General features: G+C 43.4%; 1 protein-coding gene across 3 annotated transcripts in view; it reads left to right on the forward strand.

The window, feature by feature from the left end:
• The window catches only part of LOC311147416 (transcription elongation factor A protein 2-like), a 40,513-nt gene extending 15,116 nt beyond the window's left edge, over positions 1-25,397 (forward strand). For all 3 annotated transcript variants that reach the window (XM_084184118.1, XM_084184116.1, XM_084184117.1), the window contains exons 6-10: positions 16,261-16,317; positions 16,481-16,635; positions 17,291-17,437; positions 20,552-20,623; positions 23,852-25,397. In XM_084184118.1, coding sequence (XP_084040244.1) covers positions 16,261-16,317; positions 16,481-16,635; positions 17,291-17,437; positions 20,552-20,623; positions 23,852-23,860 — 440 coding nt within the window. In that variant the 3' untranslated portion in view covers positions 23,861-25,397. The remainder of the gene's footprint in view (positions 1-16,260; positions 16,318-16,480; positions 16,636-17,290; positions 17,438-20,551; positions 20,624-23,851) is intronic.
• Positions 25,398-25,910: the final 513 nt, after the last annotated feature.

Consider the following 25,910-nt stretch of genomic DNA (forward strand, 5'->3'; position numbering starts at 1 on the left):
CGACAAACCATTTCTGTATGGACCTCGCTTTGTGCCCACGGGGGCATTGTCATGCTGAAACAGGAAAGGGCCTTCCCCAAACTGTTGCCACAAAGTTGGAAGCACAGAATTGTCTAGAATGTCATGACGAACAGTTATTGTGCTGACGTTGCTTCCAGAGGCAGTTTGGAACTCGGTAGTGAGTGTTGCAACCGAGGACAGACGATTTTTCAGCACTCGGCGGTCCCGTTCTGTGAGCTTGTGTGGCCTGCCACTTCGCGGCTGAGCCGTTGTTGCTCCTAGACGTTTCCACTTCACAATATCAGAACTTACAGTTGACCGGAGCAGCTTTAGCAGGGCAGAAATTTGACGAACTGACTCGTTGGAAAGGTTGCAGGCATCCTATGACGGTGCCACGTTGAAAGTCACTGAGCTCTTCAGTAAGGCAATTCTACTGCCAATGTTTGTCTATGGAGATTGCATGGCTGTGTGCTCAATTTTATACTCCTGTCAGCAACTGGTGTAGCTGAAATAGTTTGAATGGGTGTCCACATACTTTTGGCAATGTAGTGTAATAAGTTGCACTACACTATGTGTGCAATAATAGTGTTTAACATAATTTTTTAATGACTATCTCATCTCTGTACCCAACACATACAATTATCTGTAAGGTCCCTCAGTCGAGCAGTGAATTTCAAACACAGATTTAATCACAGACCAGGGAGGTTTTCCAATGCCTCGTAAAGAAGGACACCTATTGGTAAAAAAAGCAGATTTTGAATATCCCTTTGAGCATGGTGAAGTTATTAATTACACTTTGGATTGATTATCAATACACCCAGTCAATACAAAGATACAAGCGTCCTTCCTAACTTGGTTGCCGGAGAGGAAGGAAACTGCTGGGATTTCACCATGAGAACAATAGTGACTTTAAAGCCGCTACAGAGTTAAATTGTAGTTACTCCATGATACTAACCTAAATGACAGAGTGAAAAGAAGGAAGCCTGTACAGAATACAAACAATCCAAAACATGCATCCTGTTTGCAATAAGGCACCAAAGTAAAACTGAAAAAAATATTGCAACGAAATGAACTTTGTCCTGAAGAGAAAGTGTTATGTTTGGGGGAAATCCAACACATCACTGAGTACCACTCGTCATATTTTCAAGCATGGTGGTGGTTGCATCATGTTATGGGTATGCTTGTCATCGGCAAGGACTAGGGAATTATGTTTTAAATTTAAAAAAATAATGGAATAGGGCTAAGCAGAGGCAAAATCTAGTTACAACCCTGCAGGAAAACCTGACTGTCTGCTTTCCAACAGACACTGGGAGGAAAATGCACCTTTCAGCAGGACAATAACCTAAAACACAAGGCCAAATATACTCTGGAGTTGCTTACCAAGACGACATTTAATGTTTTGGAGTGGCCTAGTTACAGTTTTGACTTAAATCATCTTGAAACTCTATGGCAAGACTTGAAAATGGCTGTCTAATATTGATCAACAACTAACATGACAGAGCTTGAAGATTTGTAAAAAGAATAATGTGCAAATATTGTACAATCCAGGTGTGCAAAGCTCTTAGAGACTTACCCAGAAAGACTCACAGCTGTAATCGCTGCCAAAGGTGATTCTAACATTTATTGACTCAGGGGTGTGAATACTTACGTAAATTTGGTCTTCATTTCATTTTCAATAAACTTGCAAAAATCTTATAAAAACATGTTTTTTTTAAACTTTGTCATTATGGGGTATTGTGTGTAGATTGGTGATGTATACAATTATTATTTTTTTTTATCCATTTTGAATTCAACAAAATGTGGAATAAGTCAAGGGTTATGAATACTTTCTGAAGGCACTCTGCTGGTGTAACCGAGCCCATTCACAAGGGGGATCGAAGATATGGGGTGGCTGGAGGGCCATTTTTAAATAAATGTGTAATTTGTGGTACAAACTAATAGGCCAGAGGCAAGGCTAAATGTTGAGATACCCCTACCCGAAGTATAACAAAACACAACCATGTTTTTCCATATCTTTAAGGTCTCCCATACAGTGGGGAGAACAAGTATTTGATACACTGCCGATTTTGCAGGTTTTCCTACTTACAAAGCATGTAGAGGTCTGTAATTTTTATCATAGGTACACTTCAACTGTGAGAGACGGAATCACATTGTATGATTTTTAAGCAATTAATTTGCATTTTATTGCATGACATAAGTATTTGATCACCTACCAACCAGTAAGAATTCCGGCTCTCACAGACCTGTTAGTTTTTCTTTAAGAAGCCCTCCTGTTCTCCACTCATTACCTGTATTAACTGCACCTGTTTGAACTCGTTACCTGTATAAAAGACACCTGTCCACACACTCAATCAAACAGACTCCAACCTCTCCACAATGGCCAAGACCAGAGAGCTGTGTAAGGACATCAGGGATAAAATTGTAGACCTGCACAAGGCTGGGATGGGCTACAGGACAATAGGCAAGCAGCTTGGTGAGAAGGCAACAACTGTTGGCGCAATTATTAGAAATTGGAAGAAGTTCAAGATGACGGTCAATCAACCTCGTTCTGGGGCTCCATGCAAGATCTCACCTCGTGGGGCATCAATGATCATGAGGAAGGTGAGGGATCAGCCCAGAACTACACGGCAGGACCTGGTCAATGACCTGAAGAGAGCTGGGACCACAGTCTCAAAGAAAACCATTAGTAACACACTACGCCGTCATGGATTAAAATCCTGCAGCGCACGCAAGGTCCCCCTGCTCAAGCCAGCGCATGTCCAGGCCCGTTTGAAGTTTCCCAATGACCATCTGGATGATCCAGATGAAGAATGGGAGAAGGTCATGTGGTCTGATGAGACAAAAATAGAGCTTTTTGGTCTAAACTCCACTCGCCGTGTTTGGAGGAAGAAGAAGGATGAGTACAACCCTAAGAACACCATCCCAACCGTGAAGCATGGAGGTGGAAACATCATTCTTTGGGGATGCTTTTCTGCAAAGGGGACAGGACGACTGCACCGTATTGAGGGGAGGATGGATGGGGCTATGTATCGCGAGATCTTGGCCAACAACCTCCTTCCCTCAGTAAGAGCATTGAAGATGGGTCGTGGCTGGGTCTTCCAGCATGACAACGACCCGAAACACACAGCCAGGGCAACTAAGGAGTGGCTCTGTAAGAAGCATCACGAGGTCCTGGAGTGGCCTAGCCAGTCTCCAGACCTGAACCCGATAGAAAATCTTTGGAGGGAGCTGAAAGTAAGGCTGAACGATTTTGGAAAATAATCTAATTGCGATTTTTTGCCCCCAATATTGCGATTGCGATTTAATATGCGATTTAATTTATTTATCCTTTTTCCCCTACAAAACATAATGAATGATTTAAATATGACCAACACAATAGTATATACATTTAGTGTGAAATGTTCTTTCCCATAGGCTGGGTCTATTTGTTAGAATTAAATTCAAACATGTATGACTTGAAATAAATGACATTTTTATTGAACTGCTCATTACAGAAACATCTGTGGCTTTGCCACTGTGCATTTAAATAATTTAAACAAAGGCATGAACTTTGTAAACACTGTGTGCAAAAGGTACAGTCTTAAGAAAAAAATAATTTTAAATTGTATGTATCTTACTGCTCCCAAGTCAGTAACATTTCACACAACTGAAACAAGGAATTTGCTTTGAAAATATTTTGTAAAATCAAAGTAAATAAAGTTATAAATAAAAAATGAGAAATGCACTTTTAATTTAGACAAACTATTTTTTATAAACGATTTGAATATTATAATATAAAATAGATGAGCCTCACTTATCTCAAGTACACAACAATAACACACCACACAGACTAAAGTTCACTACGAGTATGGCACTGCCAGCCATACTTATCCAACAGTTCTGTTCTCAGTGGCTCACATGTTTTTTGCTAAGAAAACCAGAATATTGACTTTTTCTGGCTTCAAGGATGAGCGAGTGCAAGTCACAATATTCCCTCCTGTGCTAAAAAGACGCTCTGAGGGAGCGCTTGTAGCAGGTACACAAAGATACTTGCGTGCCATGGTGCACAACTGTGGGTAGCTGATCTTGTGCACCCTCCACCAAGCCAATGGATCATCTTCTCCATCAATGGTAGGAGTCATCAGGTAATTGTTTATCTCTGCCTCTGCGACATCTTCAAGATTTACAGGCAAAGAAGGAGAGGCTGAACTGGTCTTGAAAAAACTGCCAAGAGACCTCTTCGTCTTTTCCCCCAAGGACTGTGCACTTTGAGGCATCTGAACAGTTTCAGTACGAGACCTCTTCTCCTATTAGATGAAAACAACAGCCATTAGTTTTCCAGTTAGATTTTACAGAAAATTTTTGTTTTTGTGAAATACATAATTATTTACCCAATGATATGTACGTTGTGCCAAGTCTACTATCTCTGTCTTCAGACGAGTCTTGATAGCAGGGATGTTGTCTGTACTGATGTACTGTATTTTGAACCTAGGGTCCAGGAAACAGGCAACATCCAAAAGCTCCTGGATGTTTGGGTCTCCATATTTGTTATTGAGGTATGCTAGGACTTTGGTTTTTATTGATTTAGTCAGGTCAGTGTCCTCAGCATCTTCAGCCAGGACTGATGTGGCAAAAAGGTGGAGAACTGGCTTGAGGTAGGAGATGCTTACATACTCCTCTCCAGAAAGAGCATCAGTAAACTCCAGTAGAGGATGCAGTGCCTTGTGAATCGACTCCAACACGTCAATATCCTGCCAGGTTGGGATAAGGGAGCGTGCATATCGATCTCCAGACAATACCTGAGAAATGGCTTTGGCCTGTTCAAGCACTCTGGCAATCATCATTTCTTTAGAACCCCATCTTGTTGGGCACTCCGTTATGAGGTTGTGCTCAGGGAGTTTGAGCTCTCTCTGTGCCTCCGTCAGGGCTGCTTTCTTCTTCCAACTGTGGGAAAAGTGCCCCACCAGCTTCCTGCACAGTGCTGTTGCCCTTGACACTCTGTCATCTTTGAGTGCATTTTCTAAAAGAAATAAAAAGTAGTGTATTACACACAATTTGAGTTTTGATACAAGGCTCTCACTATTACACACTCAAATTAGCTGTAATTCTGAAATACACACATCCACAACACATCCTCTCTCTCTCTCTCAATTCAAAGGGTCTTTATTTGCATGTCAATTCTCTCTCTCTTTCTCTCTCTCTCTCTCTCATAAACACTAAAAAAACATGTAAAAAACAAAAACAAGAAAAGAAAAAAAATGCAGGTGGGCATTCCACCACAGACAGACATATGATATAAGCAAGTAAAATGAATTTACATATTAGAAAAGGAGTGGAAGTATGAATTTATTTAATCCCATCCGATTTATATAATATCATTTATATATATTTGTATATTCAGCTTTACTAATCGACGCATCTCTCTCTCTCGCACTCGCGCACACACACACACACACACACACACAAACACACACACACACACACACACACACACACACACACACACACACACACACACACGATAACTTACCAATGGCAAGATGTAATCTGTGGCCAAAACATTGGAGCCTCGTCCATTCATTAAGCCGCGCAGCAAGCACCATATTCGACGCGTTGTCCGTCGTGATGCAGACGTGATTCTCCTCGTGGAGATCCCAGCTGACAAGCCCTTCTCTCAGGCCGGCTGCAATATTTTCCCCTGTGTGATCGTCTGGGAAGTAGGTAGTTTGTAGGCAGCGAGCTCGGAGGTTGAAATCTTCATCAATAAAATGGACTGTAAGACTCTGGTACGGCTCAGCTGTGCGGCTTGACCACATATCAGTAGTGCTAGCAAAAAACTCCACCGTTTTAAGTTCCGCGGCGACTTTCTCTTTGCACTTTTTGTACAGCTCCGGTATGGCAGTCTGACTGAAGTATGTGCGGGAGGGTATACTGTAACGTTTATCAAGCGTATGTATTAATGCCATGAACCCAGGCTTGGTCACCGTGCTGAGAGGCATCATATCTTTGGCTATGAACTCGGTTATTGTCCGAGTGATTTCTCCGTGCCGTTTTGAATTACGTTCATACGGAGTGACACTTTCGAACATTTCTGTCAGTGATCCCTGTCTTGAGGTATTTGGCTTGTCTCGCGCACTGATGCTCGGCATTTTGGTCATACAACTGTCATGCATTGATTTGTGGTATTTTTTTAAGTGCTGAAACAGGTTTGTAGTGTTACCCCGTGAAGTAGCAATCGGAGCACGGCATGCTCTGCACAACACCTGACGCTGCTCAGCATCTTCTTTTTTAAAACCAAAATAGTTCCACACCACCGACGTGCTGTTCCTCTTCGATATTAAAGTATCAGCTGTGTCAGTTTCTGACTGTTCCGTCGAGCAAGAGGCCATTGCGCTGGACAGCATGAAAAGTCGCGTCACGTGACCACCTCAAATCGCGCACGTTGCGATTAGAAAATCGCGTTCAGTCAAATCGCGATATTATCGCGAATGCAATTAATCGTTCAGCCCTAGCTGAAAGTCCGTATTGCCCAGCGACAGCCCCGAAACCTGAAGGATCTGGAGAAGGTCTGTATGGAGGAGTGGGCCAAAATCCCTGCTGCAGTGTATGCAAACCTGGTCAAGACCTACAGGAAACGTATGATCTCTGTAATTGCAAACAAAGGTTTCTGTACCCAATATTAAGTTCTGCTTTTTCTGATGTATCAAATACTTATGTCATGCAATAAAATGCAAATTAATTACTTAAAAATCATACAATGTGATTTTGTGGATTTTTGTTTTAGATTCCGTCTCTCACAGTTGAAGTGTACCTATGATAAAAATTACAGACCTCTACATGCTTTGTAAGTAGGAAAACCTGCAAAGTCGGCAGTGTATCAAATACTTGTTCTCCCCACTGTATATGAAATAGTAAAAATATTTTACTGTAAAAGTGATTAAATTGATAGATATTGTGACACAATAATGCCTGGCTGACATAAGGTCATGTAACCCAATCTCTGATATTGCTAAAATGTTTGGAATACAAATAGTCAATTGTCTGCCTACAAAATACAAATAAACAACATTAGGATATCTTAATGCATCTTGTAAATATAGGCCTGTAAACACAGATACAGTATTCAGATCCTTTCCCTTTTTTCCACATTTTGTTTACGTTACAGCCTTATTCTAAAATGTAATAATAAAAAAAAAAACATTTCCTCATCAATCTACACACAATACCCCATACTGACAAAGCGAATACAGGATTTAAAATGTTTTACCAAATTATTTAAAAAAACAAAAACAAACAGGTACCTTTATTTAGGTAACGATAATTTGGCAGATTATTAAGTGTGGGTGATTGTGGACTGGGGCACGGCCAGCAGGAGATGTGGAGAGTGAGGGGGGGACCTCAGATTACTTAGAGGTAAGTTAAAGTGTAGCCAGGTCATAGACTATGACTATGTAGCCTCCTGTAGCTCAGTTGGTAGAGCGTGGCGCTTGCAACGCCAAGGTTGTGGGTTCGATTCCAACGGGGGGGGCCAGTTTGAAAAATGTATGCACTCACTAACTGTAAGTCGCTCTGGATAAGACCGTCTGCTAAATGACTAAAAAGTGTTGGTTGTGAGGTACCATAGCACAGCTAGACATTTGAAGATGATCCCTGGGCTTTGATGGACAGTGAAAGGGGTTGCAGAGCAGGTGGAGCTGATCAAGCATGGTGCACCAAGACCACTACCTCACAGTTGATCCCCAGCCACCATAAACGATCACATACAGCAAGTTTTACCATCCTAAGGTGCTTCTTGTTTGCCATAAATGTCATTATGTCCTTATAGGGATGTTGGGATTACTGCACAGTTTCCCAGACCAATGAATGAGTCACCCCAGCATAAGCGCTCGTTTTTTTCCACATAAGAGTCCAGTTCAGGTGTCACATGGGCTGGACTGTCATGGTTGATGGTTGGTACATAGACACATAGGAGGGCACTATTGCACACCAGCAATTTCCAGACATCTTTTTTGGCTTTTTTGAATGGCCTCCGAACATGTCAAGTTCCATGGTGTCTCTTGTCTGTACAGGAGGACTGATGATGGAGTGGGAATATCAAGGCCAGTGCTGGGAGATTCAGGATGGCATTGGAGAGGCGCAATTGAAGCGCCTTGTGGTCAGATTTTTTTAAACAGCCATTCTGTCCAATGTAGTTTCAGTTCCACTAACTGGAAGGTTATGTATGGTGGCCCGTGTAGCTCAGTTGGTAGAGCATGGCGCTTGCAACGCCAGGGTTGTGGGTTCGATTCCCACGGGGGGGGGGGCCAGTATGAAAAATGTATGCACTCACTAACTGTAAGTCGCTCTGGATAAGAGCTTCTGCTAAATGACGTAAATGTAAAGATGCCAAGCAGTTTGCCACACCAAGCGGTGATGCAGCCAGTCAAGATGCGCTCTTCGTCGTGCAGCTGTTGAACTTTTCTGAGGGACGACTAGGGCTGTTGCGGTGACCGTGTTACCGCCACACCGGAGGTCACGAGTCATGAAGGCAGTCAAATTCCACGTTTAGTCACGGTAATTAGGCTTCTCCAAGTTCTGATGCTGCTGATGGTCATTAGTAGCCTACCAAACTTGCTAACTGCCTGGTACTCAGCACTCCATTGTCCCTCTAATCACTCTGACATCAATGCAAATGAAAATCTAATCAAACACATGAGCTCATGTTGCGCAACATTTCTATAGGCTATGCAATTGCATGAGAAAACAGAGTTTTGATGGCCTCTATTAAAAAGAGGAGGATCCCATCAGCTTTCTATAGGCTAGGCCTACTATATTTATTTCTCAACCTTCCTAATATTAAGCACATTGCTTCGCTTTACAACAGGAGTATAGCCTACCTGGCTGGCATGAAAATAAACCACGGGGGAAAAGCGTCCTCCATTCGCTATTTAAGTGTATAGATGACGCTGCCCCTGTTTTGATACAGGTGCATGATAATGGTCCATTCTAAATGAAAACTAACTTCATACATATATTATTTAGTACCGGTATATGTAAAGACAAGATTATATCAAGAATAGTCTGATGGGTGACAATATTACCCTATCACTATTATATATTATCTCTTGTGAATGATGCCCAGCATAAGAAACAATGCTTATTTTTTTGCGACTTTTTCGAATCATAGTCGCACACCACATGTATCCTAGCCCATAGGCCTATATGTTTTAATAAGGTTTGTATCACAACTAAAGTGGCCAAATAACGTCTTAAAATGAAGCACATTAATCCGCATTACAAGGGGTGTAGAGCCTAACTGGCATACATAAGCAGCGCGTGAGTTTCAAGTTTGGGGAAGATCATTTTCACCATAAAAATGCACCTTTTATAATAAAAGCATTACATGCATAATTGCATTTGTGGCCACTTTTGAGAATGGGGTTTTCCTGCTAATGGAACATTCGTGCTTATAACCTACTGCCCTGTGCGCATTGCTGTGCTTATAATGTGAAGAAATAGCCTAATAGTTTATCAACATTTTAAGATAAATGTTCTCATCTGTTGCGTCAGGCTCATTGCTTAAAACAGGTTTTTTGATGCTAGTGGTTGTATTAATTTGGGATCTATCGCATCCCACAACTGTCACAGACTATGTTTGGAATATTTATTTCTGGCACAGAATAGAAGAGGTCATATTTTGTACTATGGGGGATAGTAGATTGATGTTGTACTATGGGGGATAGTAGATTGATGTTGTACTATGGGGGATAGTAGATTGATGTTGTACTATGGGGGATAGTAGATTGATGTTGTACTATGGGGGATAGTAGGTTGATGTTGTACTATGGGGGATAGTAGGTTGATGTTGTACTATGGGGGATAGTAGATTGATGTTGTACTATGGGGGATAGTAGATTGATGTTGTACTATGGGGGATAGTAGATTGATGTTGTACTATGGGGGATAGTAGATTGATGTTGTACTATGGGGGATAGTAGATTGATGTTGTACTATGGGGGATAGTAGATTGATGTTATACTATGGGGGATAGTAGGTTGATGTTGTACTATGGGGGATAGTAGGTTGATGTTGTACTATGGGGGATAGTAGATTGATGTTGTACTATGGGGGATAGTAGATTGATGTTGTACTATGGGGGATAGTAGGTTGATGTTGTACTATGGGGGATAGTAGATTGATGTTGTACTATGGGGGATAGTAGATTGATGTTGTACTATGGGGGATAGTAGGTTGATGTTGTACTATGGGGGATAGTAGATTGATGTTGTACTATGGGGGATAGTAGATTGATGTTGTACTATGGGGGATAGTAGATTGATGTTGTACTATGGGGGATAGTAGATTGATGTTGTACTATGGGGGATAGTAGATTGATGTTGTACTATGGGGGATAGTAGATTGATGTTATACTATGGGGGATAGTAGGTTGATGTTGTACTATGGGGGATAGTAGGTTGATGTTGTACTATGGGGGATAGTAGATTGATGTTGTACTATGGGGGATAGTAGATTGATGTTGTACTATGGGGGATAGTAGGTTGACAGGCTAGTGCTTTTGCTGTTCGTTGGGCCTACTCTTGTTGGCTGACACAGTGGACAGTTCTTCCAATATCTTCTATATGCACCTCGGAATTGGATAAGGACGCGCACAGTTGCGTCCCCGATGTGTCTGTCTTCACTTGTAGCCTGTGAGAAAGACCTGATCACGTGACGGAGTGCCGTGTGAGTTAGAGGTGCTTCGGATTGCGCAGCACACTCAGGGAGAAGGGCACAACGCAGCACTCCGGGCCGCAGAAGGCATGTTTCTTTTTTAGGGTGCATTACGGCCACAAAGGGGATGCCGCCGTGAAATTCGAGGCATTATCAATTGCTTGTACTGTATTAGAATATTTATGAAAAAGCACATTGTTATATTTGGTAGCACTTACTTGTTTTCCCTCGACTCCAACCCCATTCGATGCGTGGAACGGATGTGGGCGGAGCTATGTCTACATAAGGGTGCTAATTTAAAAAACTCAAAAAGCTCTGACGAAGGCCTTGAGGCGGATACATAAAGCTTATTAAAGAGCAGTGATACTATCAAGAGCAGTGATACTATCAAGAGCAGTGATACTATCAAGAGCAGTGATACTATCAAGAGCAGTGATACTAGCAAGAGCAGTGATACTAGCAAGAGCACTGATACTAGCAAGAGCAGTGATACTATCAAGAGCACTGATACTAGCAAGAGCAGTGATACTATCAAGAGCAGTGTGCGGGTTTCTTCTTTTTTCTTTTTTTCTCATCTTGTTCAACTGTTGCCATGGCACCTGCAAAAGAGATGTTCAGATGTGCCAGTGCCTTTTGAAGTTATTCTTCATACTATAAAATAATATAAAATAATGCCACGGAATTATAAGTAAATCTTGTCTGCTAAATTAACTAGTGTAGCCCACAGCCATTTGGCATAGCCACATCAGGACCTAACATAAGGACAACTCAGATGCTATTCTGTTCTTCTGAAATAGACTACATTTTATTCATATTATGCTTCTTTAGACCTGTCTAAAATAAATAATGGGTTTATTGTGAAGGTGTAGGCTATATTAAATGGATTTCTTAGACTTTGTTTAAATGGCTTGTAGGCTATGTGTGGAAGCCAGGAGATGCTAAATGTGTTTATATTCATTAACGGTCAATTAACTGTGAGACCGTCAGTTATTTGCTAGACAATCAGTTACAGACAGTTATTCACCGGCTGAATAAATGTTGTGACCGCCACAGCCCTAGAGACGATGCCAAATATTTTCAGCCTCCTTAGGGGAAGAAACATTGTCGTACACTCTTCACGTTCTTGTCGTACCCGCTTCACGACTGTGTGGACCATGATAGATCCTTAGTGATGTGGACACCGAGAAACTTGAAACTCTCGACCCGCTCCACTACATGCCCCGTCGATGTCAATAGGGGGGCGTGCTTGGCCCTCCGTTTCCTGTAGTCCACACTCATCTCCTTTTGTCTTGCTGACGTTGAGGGAGAGGTTGTTGGTCCTGGCACCATACTGCAAGGTCTCTGATCGTCGTCTCTGATCAGGCCACCTCTGGGTCGTTAGCAAACTTAAGGGGGGCCCTGAGGGTCAGCGTGGCAGATGTGTTGTTGCCTACCCTCACCACATGGGGGCAGCCCATCAGGAAGTCCAGGTTCCAGTTGTAAAAGGGAGGTGTTTAGTCCCAGGATCCTTAGCTTAGTGATGAGCTTTGAGGGCACTATGGTGTTGAACGCTGAGCTGTAGTCAATGAATAGCATTCTCAAGTAGGTGTTCCTCTTGTCCAGGTGGGAAAGGGCAGTGTGGAGTGCAATAGAGATTGCGTCATCTCTAGATCTGTTGGGGCGGTATGCAAATTGGAGTGGGTCAAGGGTTTCCGGGATGATGGTGTTGACGTGAGCCATGACCAGCCTTTCAAAGCACTTCATGGCTACAGACTTGAGTGCTACGGGTCGGCAGTCATTTAGGCAGGTTATCTTAGTGTCCTTGGGCACAGGGACTATGGTGGTCTGCTTGAAACATGTACAGTTCAAGTCGGAAGTTTACATACAGTGGGGAAAACAATTATTTAGTCAGCCACCAATTGTGCAGGTTCTCCCACTTAAAAAGATGAGAGAGTCCTGTATTTTTCATCATAGGTACAGGTCAACTATGACAGACAAATTGAAAAAATCCAGAAAATCACATTGTAGGATTGTTTATGAATTTATTTGCAAATTATGGTGGAAAATAAGTATTTGGTCAATAACAAAAGTTTCTCAATACTTTGTTATATACCCTTTGTTGGCAATGACACAGGTCAAACGTTTTCTGTCTTCACAAGGTTTTCACACACTGTTGCTGGTATTTTGGCCCATTCCTCCATGCAGATCTCCTCTAGAGCAGTGATGTTTTGGGGCTGTCGCTGGGCAACACGGACTTTCAACTCCTTCCAAAGATTTTCTATGGGGTTGAGATCTGGAGACTGGCTAGGCCACTCCAGGACCTTGAAATGCTTCTTACGAAGCCACTCCTTCGTTGCCCGGGCGGTGTGTTTGGGATCATTGTCATGCTGAAAGACCCAGCCACGTTTCATCTTCAATGCCCTTGCTGATGGAAGGAGGTTTTCACTCAAAATCTCACGATACATGGCCCCATTCATTCTTTCCTTTACACGGTACAGTCGTCCTGGTCCCTTTGCAGAAAAACACCCCCAAAGCATGATGTTTCCACCCCCATGCTTCACAGTAGGTATGTTGTTCTTTGGATGCAACTCAGCATTCTTTGTCCTCCAAACATGACGAGTTGAGTTTTTACCAAAAAGTTCTATTTTGGTTTCATCTGACCATATGACATTCTCCCAATCCTCTTCTGGATCATCCAAATGCACTCTAGCAAACTTCAGACGGGCCTGGACATGTACTGGCTTAAGCAGGGGGACACGTCTGGCACTGCAGGATTTGAGTCCCTGGCGGCGTAGTGTGTTACTGATGGTAGGCTTTGTTACTTTGGTCCCAGCTCTCTGCAGGTAATTCACTAGGTCCCCCCGTGTGGTTCTGGGATTTTTGCTCACCGTTCTTGTGATCATTTTGACCCCACGGGGTGAGATCTTGCGTGGAGCCCCAGATCGAGGGAGATTATCAGTGGTCTTGTATGTCTTCCATTTCCTAATAATTGCTCCCACAGTTGATTTCTTCAAACCAAGCTGCTTACCTATTGCAGATTCAGTCTTCCCAGCCTGGTGCAGGTCTACAATTTTGTTTCTGGGGTCCTTTGACAGCTCTTTGGTCTTGGCCATAGTGGAGTTTGGAGTGTGACTGTTTGAGGTTGTGGACAGGTGTCTTTTATACTGATAACAAGTTCAAACAGGTGCCATTAATACAGGCAACGAGTGGAGGACAGAGGAGCCTCTTAAAGAAGAAGTTACAGGTCTGTGAGAGCCAGAAATCTTGCTTGTTTGTAGGTGACCAAATACTTATTTTCCACCATAATTTGCAAATAAATTCAGATTTCTTTTTTCAATTTGTCTGTCATAGTTGACGTGTACCTATGATGAAAATTACAGGCCTCTCTCATCTTTTTAAGTGGGAGAAATTGCACAATTGGTGGCTTACTAAATACTTTTTTCCCCCACTGTATTTTGTGAAGTGCACCAGTCCCTCCTGCAGCAAAGCACCCCCACAGCATGATGCTGCCACCCCCGTGCTTCACGGTTGGGATGGTGTTCTTCGGCTTGCAAGCCACCCCCTTTTTCCTCCAAACATAACGATGGTCATTATGGCTAAACAGTTCTATTTTTGTTTCATCAGACCAGACGACATTTCTCCAAAAAGTACGATATTTTTTCCCATGTGCAGTTGTAAACCGTAGTCTGGCTTTTTTATGGCGGTTTTGGAGCAGTGGCATCTTCCTTGCTGAGCGGCCTTTCAGGTTATGTCGATATAGGACTCGTTTTACTGTGGATATAGATACTTTTGTACCTGTTTCCTCCAGCATCTTCACAAGGTCTTTTGCTGTTGTTCTGGGATTGATTCGCACTTTTCGCACCAAAGTACGTTCATCTCTAGGAGACAGAATGCGTCTCCTTCCTGAGCGGTATGACGGCTGTGTGGTCCCATGGTGTTTATACTTGCGTACTATTGTTTGTACAGATGAACGTGGTACCTTCAGGCGTTTGGACATTGCTCCCAAGGATGAACCAGACTTGTGGAGGTCTACAATTCTTTTTCTGAGGTTGGCTGATTTCTTTTGATTTTCCCATGATGTCAAGCAAAGAGGCACTAAGTTTGAAGGTAGGCCTTGAAATACATCCACAGGTACACCTCCAATTGACTCAAATTATGTCAATTAGCCTATCAGAAGCTTCTAAAGCCATGACATCATTTACTGGAATTTTCCAAGCTGTTTAAAGGCACAGTCAACTTAGTGTATGTAAACTTCTGACCCACTGGAATTGTGATACAGTGAATTATAAATGAAATAATCTGTTTGGAAAGAATTGTTGGAAAAATTACTTCTGTCATGCACAAAGTATATGTCTTAACCGACTTGCCAAAACTATAGTTTGTTAACAAGAAATGTGTGGAGTGGTTGAAAAACTAGTTGTAATGACTCCAACCTAAGTGTATGTAAACTTCCGACTTCAACTGTAGGTATTACAGACTCAGGGATAGGTTGAAAATGTCAGTGAAGACACTTGCCAGTTGGTCAGCGCCTGCTCGGAGTACACGTCCTGGTAATCCGTCTGGCCCTGCGGCCTTGTGAATGTTGACCTGTTTAAAGGTCTTACATCAGCTACGGCGAGCGTGATCACACAGTCGTCCGGAACAGCTGGTGCTCTCATGCATTCTTCAGTGTTGCTTGCCTCGAAGCGCGCCTTTAAGTCGTTTAGCTCGTCTGGTAGGCTTGTGTCACTGGGCAGCTCGCGGCTGTGCTTCCTGTTGTAGTCTGTAATAGTTTGCAAGCCCTGCCACATCCGACGAGCTTCGGCGCCGGTGTTGTAGGATTCAATCTTAGTCCTGTATTGACTCTTTGCCTGTTTGATGGTTCGTCGGAGGGCATAGCGGGATTTCTTATAAGCTTCCGGGTTAGAGTGCCTCTCCTTGAAAGCGGCAGCTCTACCCTTTAGCTCAGTGTGGATGTTGCCTGTAATCCATGGCTTCTGGTTGGGGTATGTACGTACGGTCACTGTGGGGACAATGTCATCAATGCACTTATTGACGAAGCCGGTGACTTTTAGTCTACACAGTTTAAGTCTACACAAACATAGTCTTGAGTACAGGTCATCAGTGCAGTACACAAATCTGAACAATTTCTCATTTAAAGCATGTACATACACTGAGTATACTAAACATTAGGAACACCTTCCTGATATTGAGTTGCACTCCCCCCCCGACTATTGTATCTGTGTTTACAGGGCTATATTTCCTACATGCATTAAGATATCCTAACATTGTTTGTTTGTGTATGTTGGGCAGACAATTGGCTACGTGTATTCCACATTTTAGCAACATCACAGCTTGCAATATTCAGCCAGGCGTTATTCTGCACTTTTTAAGTTAAGGGGTTGTGTCACAATCTTATCAATTTAACCACTTTTGCAGTGAAATATTTTTATACAACCATCCATAAAAAAAAAAAATATATGGGAGACCTTTTTAGAGATATGGGAAAAAACACGGTAGTGCTTTGTTATACGAGTAGCGATATCTCAAACTAAAGCCCTTCTTTGAGGATTGGAACTAGCCTTTACTGACCAGTCTTGTTTGATATTCCAGATGACCACAAGACCATTGGAGCAGACACTGAGAACTTGGCCGCTCAGATTGAGGACTATATCCTTTCCAATAGTGTTCTTGTTGCTGTATGTTTCTGGTGGTGTGGTGGTGAGGACCAGATGCATTCTTATGTGTAAAAAGTGTGAGGACTGAGTTGTGGTTTGGTTATCTTTTGGTGGCCAAGGTTTTCTCTGCCTTCTCCTTCACTTCCCCGCTCCACGTATCTACCAGGAGTTTAAGTCTACAGACCAGAAGTACAAGTCGAGACTGAGGAGCCGTATCTCCAACCTGAAGGACCAGAAGAACCCAGACCTCCGACGGAACGTCCTCGCTGGAAACATCTCTGCAGACCGCATCGCTAACATGGCCGCTGAGGTACATGGGGGGGGGGGGGGGGGGTGAAGAATATGTGTTTGTGAGAGAGAGAGAGAGAGAGAGAGAGAGGTGTCTGTGTATTTCATGTTTTAGCAGTAAACTCCTTAAGGCAGCATGCTTCAGTTCAGCTGGTGTCTACCCGAACCGAACGAGTATACTCCCTTAAAATACCTTCGCTTGAAAAAACGAAGACGCCGTAGCCAGACAAAATAGTCAGAATTAATCTTAAGATAACTCAAGAAATGTGTCATTAATTTTGACGTTTTTTGCTGAGGAGATCATAGTCGCGCAATTTTACATCTAACAAAGATGTTTGGTGCAGTATTTCTCAAAGTAAAAAATGTGCATGAAAGCGAGTCGTATCTCGTTTGAATGACAACAAACGCTTCAATGTAGAATCCTTACGGTTGACCAATCACCGACGAAGGGGCGTGGACTTTGGCTACCGACTTCGGCTTGCCTCGAGCAAAAGAATTGTGTGCCCGAACAGCCGAGGAAAAAAACCCTGGGAAGCACGCGGACGCCTTTACACACTTGAAATATGAGGTTTACTCTAAAATAGTGATAATGGTTTGTGTGAACTTCTTATCTGACACTGAGACCGTTCTGGAAGGTCAATTCTTACACAATGGTGTGTCTGTGTGTGACCCGACAGGAGATGGCGAGTGCGGAGCTGAAAGAGATGAGGAAGACTTTGACCAAGGACGCCATCAGAGAGCACCAGCTGTCCAAAGTGGGCGGGACCGAGACGGACATGTTCCAATGTGGCAAATGCAGGGGCAAGAACTGCACCTATACACAGGTACTGACATAGTCAACTGGACCTCTACACAGGTACTGACATAGTCAACTGGACCTCTACACAGATACTGACATAGTCAACTGGACCTCTACACAGGTACTGACCTAATACTAATACAGATACTGACCTAATACTAATACAGATACTGACCTAATACTAATACAGATACTGACCTAATACTAATACAGATACTGACCTAATACTAATACAGATACTGACCTAATACTAATACAGATACTGACCTAATACTAATACAGATACAGACCTAATACTAATACAGGTACTGACCTAATACTAATACAGATACTGACCTAATACTAATACAGATACTGACCTAATACTAATACAGATACTGACCTAATACTAATACAGATACTGACCTAATACTAATACAGATACTGACCTAATACTAATACAGATACTGACCTAATACTAATACAGACCTAATACTAATACAGATACTGACCTAATACTAATACAGATACTGACCTAATACTAATACAGATACTGACCTAATACTAATACAGATACAGACCTAATACTAATACAGATACTGACCTAATACTAATACAGATACTGACCTAATACTAATACAGATACTGACCTAATACTAATACAGATACTGACCTAATACTAATACAGATACGGTACTCGAGAGGTAGGCTACTGGCGACCCGCGGGCCAAAACTGGACTGAAAGTATCGTATTTTTTTTGGACAGCCGAAGATTTTAGTGGGAAAAAAATATTAATCTATATACACAGAGCATTCGGAAAGTATTCAGACCCCTTCACTTTTTCCTCATTTTGTAATATTACAGCCTTATTCTAAAATAGATTAAATAGTTTGTGACACTACAAGCTTGGCACACCTGTATTTGGGGAGTTTCTCCCATTCTTCTCTGCAGATCCTCTCAAGCTCTGTCAGGTTGGATGGGGAGCGTCACTGCACAGATATTTTCAGGTCTCTCCAGAGATGTTTGATCGGGTTCAAGTCCGGGCTCTGGCTGGGCCACTCAAGGACATTCAGAGACTTGTCCCGAAGCCACTCCTGCGTTGTCTTGGCTGTGGGCTTAGGGTCGTTGTCCTGTTGGGAGGTGAACCTTCGTCCCAGTCTGAGGTCCTGAGAGCTCTGGAGCAGGTTTTCATCAAGGATCTCTCTGTATTTTGCTCCATTAATCTTTCCCTCGATCCTGACTAGTCTCCCAGTCCCTGCCGCTGAAAAACATCCCCACAGCATGATGCTTCCACCACCATGCTTCACCCTAGGGATGGTGCCAGGTTTCCTCCAGACGTGAAGCTTGGCATTCAGGCCACAGAGTTCAATCTTGGTTTCGTCAGACCAGATAATCTTGTTTCTCATGGTCCTTTAGGTGCCTTTTGGCTCCAAGTGGTCTGTCATGTGCCTTTTACTGAGGAGTGGCTTCCGTCTGGCCACTCTACCATAAAGGCCTGATTGGTGGAGTGCTGCAGAGATGGTTGTCCTTCTGGAAGTTTATCCCATCTCCACAGAGGAACTCTGGAGCTCTGTCAGAGTGACCATCAGGTTCTTGGTCACCTCCCTGACCAAGGCCCTTCTCCCCCGATTGCTCAGTTTGGCAAGGCAGCCAGCTCTAGAAAGAGTCTTGGTGGTTCTAAACTTCATCCATTTAAGAATAATGGAGGCCACTGTGTTCTTGGGGACCTTCAATGCCGCAGAAATGTTTTGGTACCCTTCCCCAGATCTGTGCCTCGACACAACCCTGTCTCGGAGCTCTAGGGACAATTCCTTCGACCTCATGGCTTGGTTTTTGCTGACATGCACTGTCAACTGTGGGACCTTATATAGACAGGTGTGTGCCTTTCCAGATCATGTCCAATCACTTGAATTTACCACAGGTAGACTCCAGTCAAGTTGAAGAAACATCTCAAGGATGATCAATGGAAACAGGATGCACCTGAGCTCAATTTCGAGTCTCATAGCAAAGGGTCTGAATACTTAAGAAATTAGCAAACATTTCTAAAAACCTATTTTCGCTTTGTCATTATGGGGTATTGTGTGTAGATTGAGGAAATAAATGTATTTAATCAATTTTAGAATAAGGCTGTAACGTAACAAAATGTGGAAAAAGTCAAGGGGTCTGAATAATTTCAGAATGCACTGTGTATATATATAAACTACAGTTGAAAAGTTTGGGGTCACTTAGAAATTGAAATTTTCGAAAGAAATGCAATTTTTTTGTCCATTTAAAATAACATCAAATTGATCAGAAACACAGTGTAGACATTGTTAATGTTGTAAATGGCTATTGTAGCTGGAAACGGCTGATTTTTAATGGAATATCTACATAGGCGTACAGAGGCCCATTATCAGCAACCATCAGTCCTGTGTTCCAATGGCACGTTGTGTTTGCTAATTCAAGTTTATCATTTTAAAAGGCAAATTGATCATTAGAAAACCCTTTTGCAATTATGTTAGCACAGCTGAAAACGGTTGTGCTGATTAAAGAAGCAATAAAACTGGCCTTCTTGAGACTAGTTGAGTATCTGGAGCATCAGCAATTGTGGGTTCGATTACAGGATCAAAATGGCCAGAAACAAATAACTTTCTTCTGAAACTCGTCGGTCTATTCTTGAAGGCTATTCCATGCGAGAAATTGCCAAGAAACTGAAGATCTCGTACAATGCTGTGTACTACTCCCTTCACAGAACAGCGCAAACTGTCTCTAACCAGAATAGAAAGAGGAGTGGGAGGCCCCGGTGCACAACTGAGCAAGAGGACAAATTCATTAGAGTGTCTAGTTTGAGAAACAGACGCCTCACAGGTCCTCAACTGGCAGCTTCATTAAATAGCACCCGCAAAACACCAGTCTCAACGTCAACAGTGAAGAGGCGACTCCGGGATGCTGACCTTCTAGGCAGAGTTGCAAAGAGAAAGTCCAGTGTCTGTGTTCTTTTTCCCAACTTAATCTTTTCTTTTTATTGGCCAGTCTGAGATATGGCTTTTTATTTCCAACTCTGCCTACAAGGTCAGCATCCCCGGAGTCGCCGACCATCCGCTCTGACAAAAATCAGCCCACGGCTGAATTTAGTTGCCTACCCCTGCTGTACACGCTGTCTCTCCCTGTGTTTTCTAGGTGCAGACGCGCAGTGCTGATGAACCCATGACCACCTTCGTACTGTGCAACGGCTGTGGCAACCGCTGGAAGGTAGGCAGTATACCATACTCCCTAGTTATAGACACTACCCTGCTCCCTAGTTATAGACACTACCCTGCTCCCTAGTTATAGACACTACCCTGCTCCCTAGTTATAGACACTACCCTGCTCCCTAGTTATAGACACTACCCTGCTCCCTAGTCATAGACACTACCCTGCTCCCTAGTTATAGACACTACCCTGCTCCCTAGTTATAGACACTACCCTGCTCCCTAGTTATATACACTACCCTGCTCCCTAGTTATAGACACTACCCTGCTCCCTAGTCATAGACACTACCCTGCTCCCTAGTCATAGACACTACCCTGCTCCCTAGTTATAGACACTACCCTGCTCCCTAGTCATAGACACTACCCTGCTCCCTAGTTATAGACACTACCCTGCTCCCTAGTTATAGACACTACCCTGCTCCCTAGTTATAGACACTACCCTGCTCCCTAGTCATAGACACTACCCTGCTCCCTAGTTATAGACACTACCCTGCTCCCTAGTTATAGACACTACCCTGCTCCCTAGTCATAGACACTACCCTGCTCCCTAGTTATAGACACTACCCTGCTCCCTAGTCATAGACACTACCCTGCTCCCTAGTTATAGACACTACCCTGCTCCCTAGTTATAGACACTACCCTGCTCCCTAGTTATAGACACTACCCTGCTCCCTAGTCATAGACACTACCCTGCTCCCTAGTTATAGACACTACCCTGCTCCCTAGTTATATACACTACCCTGCTCCCTAGTCATAGACACTACCCTGCTCTCTAGTTATATACACTACCCTGCTCCCTAGTCATAGACACTACCCTGCTCCCTAGTTATAGACACTACCCTGCTCCCTAGTTATAGACACTACCCTGCTCCCTAGTCATAGACACTACCCTGCTCCCTAGTTATAGACACTACCCTGCTCCCTAGTTATAGACACTACCCTGCTCCCTAGTTATATACACTACCCTGCTCCCTAGTTATAGACACTACCCTGCTCCCTAGTCATAGACACTACCCTGCTCCCTAGTTATAGACACTACCCTGCTCCCTAGTTATAGACACTACCCTGCTCCCTAGTTATAGACACTACCCTGCTCCCTAGTTATAGACACTACCCTGCTCCCTAGTTATAGACACTACCCTGCTCCCTAGTTATAGACACTACCCTGCTCCCTAGTTATATACACTACCCTGCTCCCTAGCCATAGACACTACCCTGCTCCCTAGTTATATACACTACCCTGCTCCCTAGTTATATACACTACCCTGCTCCCTAGCCATAGACACTACCCTGCTCCCTAGTTATAGACACTACCCTGCTCCCTAGTTATAGACACTACCCTGCTCCCTAGTCATAGACACTACCCTGCTCCCTAGTCATAGACACTACCCTGCTCCCTAGTTATAGACACTACCCTGCTCCCTAGTTATAGACACTACCCTGCTCCCTAGTTATAGACACTACCCTGCTCCCTAGTTATAGACACTACCCTGCTCCCTAGTTATAGACACTACCCTGCTCCCTAGTTATATACACTACCCTGCTCCCTAGCCATAGACACTACCCTGCTCCCTAGTTATATACACTACCCTGCTCCCTAGTTATAGACACTACCCTGCTCCCTAGTTATAGACACTACCCTGCTCCCTAGGTATAGACACTACCCTGCTCCCTAGTTATAGACACTACCCTGCTCCCTAGCTATAGACACTACCCTGCTCCCTAGTTATAGACACTACCCTGCTCCCTAGTTATATACACTACCCTGCTCCCTAGTTATAGACATTACCCTGCTCCCTAGTTATATACACTACCCTGCTCCCTAGTTATAGACACTACCCTGCTCCCTAGTTATAGACACTACCCTGCTCCCTAGTTATAGACACTACCCTGCTCCCTAGTCATAGACACTACCCTGCTCCCTAGTTATAGACACTACCCTGGGAGCACCTTATGTATTAGATCTGAAGTGGTGTTTGGAGCTAGAGGTCTTCATGGATCCACCTGTACCCGAATACCTGAGACCCGATCCGGGACCCGAGTCGGTCCAGATACAAAAATTCTAAATAATGTCACAGGTCAGGGTCCGATCTGATATGATTGTCTCGGGTATGTGTAATTTTAACTGACTTGTCCGGAGGACCCGTACAGATCGGAACGCGACGGCTGCAGCAGCGCCAGGGCGAGTGAATAATGTCACAGGTCAGGGTCCGATCTGATATGAGGAGGACCCGTACAGATCGGAACGCGACGGCTGCAGCAGCGCCAGGGCGAGAGACATTGTGTCGTCTACGCTGCTGATCTTTGCTTTTCCCCAGAGTGGCGTGTGCAGCTTGTTGTTGGCCAATCAGAAGTCACGAAGAGCCAGCAGGTCCATTTCTGAACTGGTCCGACTTTTTCTAGTTGGAGTTAGGATTGATAAGGGTTTGGGCATATTACTGATTTCCATATGGACCCCCTAACTCCTACCCTCTTAAGTACTTCTCTAGATCTTACATGATTGGAACGGTAGTCATATGGGCGGCAGGTAGCTTAGTGGTTAAGAGCGTTGTGCCAGTAACCGAAAGGTCGCTGGTTCTAATCCCCGAGCCGACCTGGTGAAAAATCTATCGATGTGCCCTTGAGCAAGGCACTTAACCCTAATTGCTCATGTAAGTCGCTCTGGAAAAGAGCATCTGCTAAATGACTTAAATGTAAATGTAATTTTGTATGGTGGTTCACCTTCTGATTTGGTTAGGGGGAATGTTTACCATATTGCTCCAGTCCTGTCAGATCTGCAGGCATGTGTATAGGGGTAGAGACAAGGGGTTCATTTGGAATCTCAACATTTGACTAATGCGAGGTTACCTAACCTTGACTCGGTGTGATTTGTAAATAAGGGCTTGGCTAGTCAGCCCTGCTGCAGTACAACAGTGTCACCACAAGATGGCAGCAGACATTGTCAAGCAGTGGTGACTCTACCAGTGCCACTGTGGTGTGTGAACATGCTGACTTATAATGAAGTTGTTACATTCTCTCCCATCAGGATAATACAACATACCTACCAGACACTTTATTCTCTCATGTGTACCCACATTTGAGTCATTTAGCAGATGCTCTTATCCAGAGTGACTTGCAATCAGGGCATTCAACTAAATGAAATCAACCACATGCCATGATCATTGCAAGTAAAACCTTTAATAAAATATGATGTCATGGATTAATCCAACCTTTTCTCCCACCTCTCCAGTTCTGTTGAGGAGAAGATGATGTCATGGATTTGCTGCGAGATGAGCTGACATTTTTGTTACAACTGCGAATAGTTTTTCCTGTTGTTTTTATTTTGTTTTGATACCTTTTTTTTTTTTTTTTTTTTTTTTACATTTACTCATAAATCTGGAATATATTTTGAGGAGCTAGTCTGGGTGCCTTTCTGTTTCTGCTTGCCACAACCTCTTATGGAATGTCAACGAGTTGGCAAGAGCACAAACCGATCTCGGACCAGGCTGAAGTTGAGCACTCATTCTTAAAACAAGATTTTGGTTTGGATGTTTATTAGTTGAAGCTATATCGTACTAAAAAAGCTTTTGTTTTTGGCATTAAGGGAACATAGTGGTGCCTTTCTTTGTCTCTGTGCCACAAATGATGATTTTACTGTTAGTTTTTATACACTTGCTGTATATAGAGTATATACACTCTTAGGGTGCGTCCCAAAATGGCACGCTATTCACTTCACAGGACACTAAAAGTAGTGCACTATATAGGGAATAGGGTGCTATTTGGGACGCGCTTTTGCTGTACATAGAACAAGCTGTTGTTTGGTGCTATTCTGAATCTACAGTCTAACATACACACGGCACAGGTTCTTAAAGAGTTTCAATTAGGTTTCAATTATTCCGTAAAAAACGAACAAACGAAAGAAACTGTAGGATCTGTTAGAAGATGTAGAGTTGCAGAGGAGTGGAATGGGATGAGGAGGAGGGGGACAGCTGTCAGTTTCTCTTCTTGTCCTTCTCTGATCGTACGTTAGTAACGGTGTTAGCGGGGAGAGGTAGCCTGATCGTACGTTAGTAACGAGTTAGCGGGGAGAGGTAGCCTGATCGTACGTTAGTAACGGGTTAGCGGGGAGAAGTAGCCTGATCGTACGTTAGTAACGGGTTAGCGGGGAGAGGTAGCCTGATCGTACGTTAGTAAAGGGTTAGCGGGGAGAGGTAGCCTGATCGTACGTTAGTAAAGGGTTAGCGGGGAGAGGTAGCCTGATCGTACGTTAGTAACAGGTTAGCGGGGACAGGTAGCCTGATTGTACGTTAGTAAAGGGTTAGCGGGGACAGGTAGCCTGATCGTACGTTAGTAAAGGGTTAGCAGGGACTGGAGAAGTAGCCTGATCGTACGTTAGTAAAGGGTTAGCGGGGAGAAGTAGCCTGATCGTACGTTAGTAAAGGGTTAGCAGGGACTGGAGAAGTAGCCTGATCGTACGTTAGTAAAGGGTTAGCGGGGAGAAGTAGCCTGATCGTACGTTAGTAAAGGGTTAGCAGGGACTGGAGAAGTAGCCTGATCGTACGTTAGTAAAGGGTTAGCAGGGACTGGAGAAGTAGCCTGATATCCAATGATAAAACATATCTAAAATGTTGGTTGGATATCAGGCTACTGTAGAAGAGGGCATCCTGACAAAAACGGTCGACTGGTTTGAAAAGTTTTGTCATGCAAGTGATTTTATTTTGTATGTAAACATTTGTCCTCCCAACGGGAACTTGTGTCAATTTAATTAAAAACAGATGTAAGGAGTGTGGAACGAGTCTGGGGGTCCTGGTGAGTTCTTGTTAACACTTTGTAAATGCTATCAACTGGGCCACGTGCAGGTATTGTTTAACGTTGCAGATAGAAATGTAATGAATAGAGCAGACATGTAGAACAAGGAACCACGTCAGAGAGGCGTGTTTGTTCTACATAGCATATTTCTATCTGAACGTTCTACAACATCGTGTCCCACTGAACACGCCCCTATGCAAAGAAGGTGAAAGACCCAAGGAAAGTTCCATCTACATGACGAAATGTTTGCTTGTGGAAAAGGCCAAAGAAGAACCCCCCCTTGACAATTTTTACCTGAGTTGTTATGCCTGAAATCTCACCCTATCTTATAAAATATTTGGGAGTACTAGAGATCTGCATTTAACTTCATCATATAATATAGAAGTTGATGTACATTTCCCCATTACTTCTCACCAGATCAACTGAAAGTTTGCTGTGGAAAAACCGGAAGAGGAACAAACTAGCCAATTCACCTGACTCTTTTGCATGACATCTCAGCT

Source organism: Coregonus lavaretus (genome assembly GCF_964263955.1).
Source record: "Coregonus lavaretus genome assembly, chromosome: 20".
In the NCBI taxonomy this organism is placed as follows: domain Eukaryota; kingdom Metazoa; phylum Chordata; class Actinopteri; order Salmoniformes; family Salmonidae; genus Coregonus; species Coregonus lavaretus.